The 6718-nt window shown below is 32.3% G+C and overlaps 1 protein-coding gene and 1 long non-coding RNA gene across 2 annotated transcripts; one reads left to right on the top strand and one right to left on the bottom strand.

Annotated features, from left to right (window-relative positions):
- Window positions 1-295: 295 nt before the first annotated feature.
- On the bottom strand, window positions 296-3172 carry LOC124449261 (MAM and LDL-receptor class A domain-containing protein 1-like). Its single transcript, XM_047000200.1, has 3 exons — window positions 3127-3172; window positions 779-1035; window positions 296-415 (listed from the first exon to the last, which is right to left on the bottom strand). The coding sequence occupies exons 2-3, from the start codon at window positions 1019-1021 to the stop codon at window positions 296-298; spliced, it is 363 nt and encodes a 120-aa protein (XP_046856156.1). The 5' UTR covers window positions 1022-1035; window positions 3127-3172.
- LOC124448570 lies at window positions 1999-2615 on the top strand. The gene is made up of 3 exons (XR_006949152.1): window positions 1999-2103; window positions 2232-2368; window positions 2496-2615. It is a non-coding gene; the product is annotated as an uncharacterized LOC124448570 (long non-coding RNA).
- Window positions 3173-6718: the final 3546 nt, after the last annotated feature.

Genomic DNA, 6718 nt, shown 5'->3' with positions numbered 1-6718 from the left:
TGCAGCCCATTTTCTGCCTTAGGGTTTGATAAAAAAGATCGTCGGTCTTGCAATTTGTATATAAAGCCATAATACACAAGAGAGACGCGTACATCTTATGACGTCACGACTCATTTGTAAAAATTTGTATCCTGTGCCGATGTTTAGCTAAGGATTTAGATGTTATACCTAACAGAAGATACTCAAATAAATATCAAAAAGTTTCTTTTAATGTATAATTTGTATTTGGCGAAAAAAGAGGAGGTTAAATTTCACGGGAGTTGCACTTTAAATATTGCGTTATAAAATGTTTACATCACTCACGTGGAGGTTTGGCAGTTAGCGGAAGTATATCACAGGCTCCATCCAAAAATTTGAAATCATCAAGAGCAATGTCACTGGAACTACTCCATCCTCGAACTCCTTCAACAATTATCTAAAGATGGTAAATTTACCACATTTAGACCTACAAGGGCTTAGCATATTGCATTTCAGTACATATAGATGTAAAAGTCACTACCCCCTGCAGCAATTAAGAACGCAATATCTCAAAAACTAAGCATCGTCATCATACGAACAATGAATTTTCTTAAAACAGCTATGTGGACCCCACCCCCTTAACAAAGAGTGGATATTTTAGTGTAGTAGAAAATAGTTTTCAATAGCTAATCGATAAAAAAATGTATTCTTTAAAATTTTATAATAGCATTTTTATAAAGATGCATGGATTTTTTGCTGTATTTCCTACTGCAATAAACACTAATATCTTAATACTTTTAATTTTTTATGCAATTCTTACCCTAATTTTTGATCCAATGGTAAAGTTGATTGTTAATTGACCTTGGAGCCAAAAATTTCCTCTGTTAACAGTTACAGTCCACAAAGGCTTCATTTCTTTTCCCATAGTTTGTTCGTATATATTGAGGGAACCAACAGTTGATCCATACATATAATACCAAAATGTGAAACATTTTCTTGATGTATTAAAGTAGTTGCTAACCAGCCAGCTTTTAGAACCTATACTTCCGTAGTTTCCCCTCATATAAATGTATTTTCCTATTTAGACATAAAATGTACATTCAATGAGATTGTGTCTAATGCGAACTATGTATCAAGCAATTATAAATTTCTATTATTTCTATTTTACTCTATTTGGCTAATATTCTGTAAACATTTTTGTCAAACAAAGCCATCTCCACGACATTATCCATTTCTAATGTTCAAATTAATACAAACCATGCAATACAAGATAGAAAGATAATATTTAGGAAAGGAAAAAATTGATTTAAAGGACACATGCAAGCTAGAAGACAACTTTATTTTATTGTAATGCCTATAGCGTGAAAATAAGACGTACCAAGTTTCAAAGTCGTCCGCAAAATATTTAAAAGGATATTTAGGGTTATAATCGGTAAAAACACGATATTCGATGACCATTGCTAAAACGCCGTGAGATTGTTTAAGTCTGGGAACTGGGAGAGAGTGACGTAATAGTTGACATAAACAAGCTTCGTTCTTATATCGTTCTATGACTTGCACGGCTTTCGGTAGTTTGCTATTACTGTTTTTTATTTAACAAAAATTAATGGATTCTTCTGAAGAAGAAGCCGATTATGATATTGTCGTCAATAACAATGAGGTACAACCTTACATGTTTGAGCCTTTGGCCAACGCGCAAGGTGGTCATAGTAATGACAATTCTTCGTCATCGGAAAGCGAAGATGAATACATTCACAGAATTGGAAATGTTTAATGGTTAGTTGCATTTTATTGATGCTTCATTGTTTTTCCCAAAGTCCCATTGTTTTACCCATTTGAACATTGAGAGTCTGATCCATTGTAGCTAATGCTCATCGTCGACGTGCTTTCTGTATCAGACCATACAGCGCTATCCTCAAAATGTTCAATTTCACATGACGTCGTCTGTGAAATTGAACTCAACCTCCGTACCTTAGCATAAAATTATCGTATTGCTGGATTTTTCACAAAAATCAAACGGCCGAAATGGAAAGCCTATACCTCTACTTATCATATTTGGCACTTTTGTTTGAGTGGTTCTTGACCTTACGTGTTTTTGCGGACGGATTGTTATGGCTGCTTGGCATTTCACATTGCGCTTCTAAGGTACGTTAAGGAATTTTCTATGAGTTAAAATAACACAGAAAAGATCAAACGACATTAGTCTGAATTAGTTACCACTGTATATGTTTGCGTTTCGCTGTCTACATATATTTTGACATCTTTCTTCTTAGACAAACTTCCTTTGAGGTAAAACGCACAAACACTTCGAGCCGATGTCGACACATCGTGGTCGTCGTCTACAAGAAAGTCGTCATGTTCTGCAAGAACGTCGTCAATAATCTAAAATTATAAAATTTTCTTCAATTTGGTAATGCTATATAGCTTAGTTTTTGATAAATGTAAACAAATATTGCTAACTATAACTATACTATTCACCTCTTGCCTTCGTCTCTTCTCAAATGCAGTTCTAACATTTGTTGGCTGCTGCCTTTTAGATGCTACACTTGTGGGTTCCACAGAGTATTCAAAAATCGCGGGTACAGCATCCTTCTTAAGGCGAAGCCGTCCTGCTGTCCATCCTACTGATTGCATCGCTTCAAAATTTTGCACGAAGCACGAACTCTCGAAATGTTGCGAACACAATTTTGAGCTCTTTGTTGGCTTCTAATTTTTGCGTCGGATCTTTTCAATCCAAATATCTCGCATGCGCTTGTTTTCGGGAAACGAAAAAAAAGAAATCTTTTGCTGCGTTTCGTGGTTCTTAGAAGAACCGTTTTTACAATTAAATGCAGCACAATAAACCATATTTTCAATGCTAAATTGTCGTGTTGTTAAGAAGTTACCAATATATTTTGAACGAAGCGCGCAATTGACCGCGTTTAGCTAATGTCAACTATTACGTCACAACGAACTTTTTCCAATCGGTAGCCGTCGTTAGTTCGTCGGGCATTTTCAATACGTTATCAGTAAAGCATCAACTTTAAACCTCCATATCTTCAAAAATATTTATCCTTTGAGTCTCAAACTTTGGTGAACTATTAGTTGGAGCTATACCTTCATGTAAAGTACAAAAACAAGAATCCGAATTTTATGTTGCATGTGTCCTTTAATGATAGCAGCACACACCTGTAGTGGATCCTTTTCTGTCAAAACTAGGACCAGTGCCGTAGTATGGTGTAGAACCACAATGGACAATCCAGTTATATTTATCAAGCGGATAACCAACATTTCTCCACAGACATTTTGAGTTGCTTATCCCATTTTCAAAGCTACAGTCACCTGTTTTGAACAAAAACTTCTTTATGGTGACATGTAAAATGTTATGTTTTGAACAATAACTCTCTAAATTTAAATTTGATCAAAAGTTCTTGCTTTACAATACAACAACAAACTTATGTGCCTGAAGATAACTACCATTTAACATTTAAAAATATGTTTTCTGTAGATATTATATATAGAAAAATATTCACTCGATGAGTGCGCAAGGCTTTGCTTTTTTATGATTGACCATTACAAAATAGCAGTATTATTATAATCATATGGGTTGGGGGGATGCAAAATATTTGGTAACAAAACACAACAGCATATCAAGTTTTTGCCAAAATGTATTGTTGACATAACATTCATTTATGGTTACTGCCCATGTCATTTTTGTTTCACTAGTGTATCAAACACTGGTGTCATCTATCTTCTAAAAAACATTTAAATTTTAAAAAACAAGAATGCTATTTAAAAAATGGTAACACAAATTACACAATATCTAAGTAAGGCTATGCCATGCTCCTAAGTCATTTCATATTGTTGCCTTTGAAAACGTTTTAATATTTAAATTAAAAAGCAAATGTTTTCTTACAGATTCCCTGATGCTATTTGCCTATATTTTCTAAAACGAGTACTGTTCTTTTCCAGAAAAACATTCAATAATGACAAACAGGAACGGCGAAATGCTCGTTGCACTGTCACACTTTTTTTTACCTCATCGAGTTTATTTTCTATCCTATCCACGCTACGACAACATAAAGGACTTTTTTGATTACGCAAGCAAATCCTTAAAAATCAGGAAATACAAATGAAAAGAAAATTGAACAGTTATATTTACTCCATATTTATTTAATACTATCAACACAAGGTAGGTACTAAAATATCCACCTAGCTATTGAAGCTCTTAATTTGGCATGTAAATTTCACAAAATTGTAATGATAAATTAAAACCTCACCAGGTCTGTTGCTTTCACCAATATCAACAAGAATATCATCCAAGGAAATATAACCAGGATATGAATTTACCATAGCTTCAAAAATTATCTGTAAAATGATTCAAGAGAATCACATGCAATATATTTGTTAACCTTAATGCACTACATATTAAATTCATCAAACCTTCTACAATATATTTGTGACTTACAGAGAAACCATTATAGTTTAAATAAATTGTTGTGTTTCCTTTTTCCAAAGAAGTTGTTGTACCCAACGTGCTGTTCCATAACAGAAGCTTTCGTCCATTAACCAATACAAAAATCTTTAAAATATTTGATGTATGTCCGTAGCTTTGATACCAAAAATTCAAACGTGCTAACCTTCCGTTTGCAGTAAGGTTTCTTTTAATGATTCCATTTTTCACATTTTCAAAGATAGATGTTTCCAAGATCACAAAATGACCTGAGTGAAAATTTAAGATTTTCCTGGATTACTTGTTATTATAGTAGACACTTTGTCGAGGTGACAAATGTAAAAATTGTTGTAAAAATAGAATATGTTGACGAATGGTCAAAATAATACCATAAACGTTCTTAAAAGAATTGTTTAAAACCAGAACACCAACCCAACTTAAAAGACAATGTTTTTTGTTTCTCACTGTTGGTTACAGACTATTTTATGACGAAATCTATTTTCAATAAAAAACATCTAGTTCAAATCAAATTTACATAGGCAAGTTAAATATCGCAGAAATGTTATCAGTTTAATTAAGTGTAGAGTAAAATGTAATTTCTTTGCGTTATAATAATTAACAATGCAATACAAAACAGCATACTTACCACTGCTGTTGCCAATTGTATGATCCTCTATCGAGCAGTTGCCCAAGTTTGATCCCATGACTCGCTTCCAATCCCCAATCTTTGTAAAATTGCACCAATTGTTTTCAAATGTACAATGAATATTTAAAATTAAGAGTAGTCAGCAATACAATAAATAATATGCACGTTGCAATGTATCATATATATCATAAGATTATATACAATATTATTATAAGAGGTGTATATGATGATTTACAAAAATAAGAAATATTTGCCTAGTAAACAGTTTGTTACTGTCCATTTTTACTGCACCGCTCGCTATGTAATTTACACCAGGCATATCTAAACTGATATTATAAAAAATATACCTGATAAGTTTTTTAGAGTATGATCGATAACTGGACCATTTTGAACAACTTTCCCATTTACTCTGGACCAGTTTCCGATAGTGAAGATTTTGCACAAGTCTTTCTCAAATGAACAATTAAAATCTAAAAATAGAAAAAGTAAAATTAAAGATAACAAAATATTCATTGCAGTACTTTTGTTACAAAATATATATACATTGAGAATTTTTGTTTTGTCTTTTAAAATTTAATATCTAGTTTATGTATTCACACAATAAAAAAGTAATTTTGAATGAAAAGGTAGCTGTTAATTAATTTTTCAAAAGGGAAAACAAAATTGAGAAACAGTTTATATAATCGTGCGCATCTGGAAAATGGATTTCTTGATGTTTATTCAATAAAATCTTTGAGCAAGAAACTTACGTCTTTATGTAATTCTCCTCGTTTGTACAATGAAAACCAAAAACCATCCTTTAAACTATTTACGCATGCCCCGCATTACTTAAATGTGTACACCTCAGGTGAAATATCTTGCATCCACAATCTTTGTGCTTTTTTTAATCAGACCGTTTTTATCAATAAAAGAATTATAACATACTATATACGCTCCAACGGATTTTTTATTATCTTTTGAGTTTAAAAACAAAACGTTAATTATAATACTAATAATATTGTAAAATTTACCTTTTCGATCAATTTTACAATTTTATAAAAGTCCTTTTATGCTTTATACTTACACTTAAAATTCTTTTAAAAGGACACTTTTCGGGAACACACCAATACCTGCTTCATCGAGATAACCGCTTTGTAAAAGTTACATCATTAAGAATTTTGTTAGTTTGAGATTATATTTATAACCCTGAAAGTGTCCCCTGAATAAAGGCTTTTGTTGGGCCGCTTAATACATGCAAGTTTTGATAGTGCTTTTTTCCACTAAAAATCTTTCCTTGGTTATAAACTCAAACAGTGAAAGAATAAACAATTGTATTCAATATTGATTTTGTTAACAGTTGTTTTGAAACTTTTATTTAGCATCTGTCTGAAAATATATGTAATCAGAAGCCTTATATTTTCAAAAGAAGGACATACTTACGATAGAAACTCGTAAATTTTAAATAAAATCCTTCAAGCGGTGCCAATCCCCTCGTCCTCAAGATCAAAGTTACAACATTTGTAGACGGTACAAATGTCAAAGATGTTTCGTTACCACAGAACTGTTTTGACGTTCCCCCAGATATTGTAAGTGAATCCATACATATTGTCGGACTAATTGCTAAAGTGATTTGTTTTCTCAATTATTATTTGGATGAGTTTACTTTTAATAACATATGGCAGTAACGTTCACCAAATTACATA

This window comes from Xenia sp. Carnegie-2017, unplaced genomic scaffold, assembly GCF_021976095.1.
Source record: "Xenia sp. Carnegie-2017 unplaced genomic scaffold, XeniaSp_v1 HiC_scaffold_23, whole genome shotgun sequence".
NCBI classification, from domain to species: Eukaryota; Metazoa; Cnidaria; class Anthozoa; order Malacalcyonacea; family Xeniidae; genus Xenia; species Xenia sp. Carnegie-2017.
The sequence above is the reverse complement of the archived record's forward strand: the minus strand, read 5'-3'. Positions and strand labels throughout refer to the sequence as shown.

What these genes read in the sequence shown, in the direction of transcription:
- LOC124449261 (XM_047000200.1), bottom strand. Translation starts at nt 1,021, where the DNA reads ATGAGGGGAAACTACGGAAGTATAGGTTCTAAAAGCTGGCTGGTTAGC. An exon ending in CCATTGGATCAAAAATTAGG is followed by an intron (nt 416 to 778) that starts GTAAGAATTGCA and finishes TACCATCTTTAG; the next exon opens with ATAATTGTTGAAGGAGTTCG.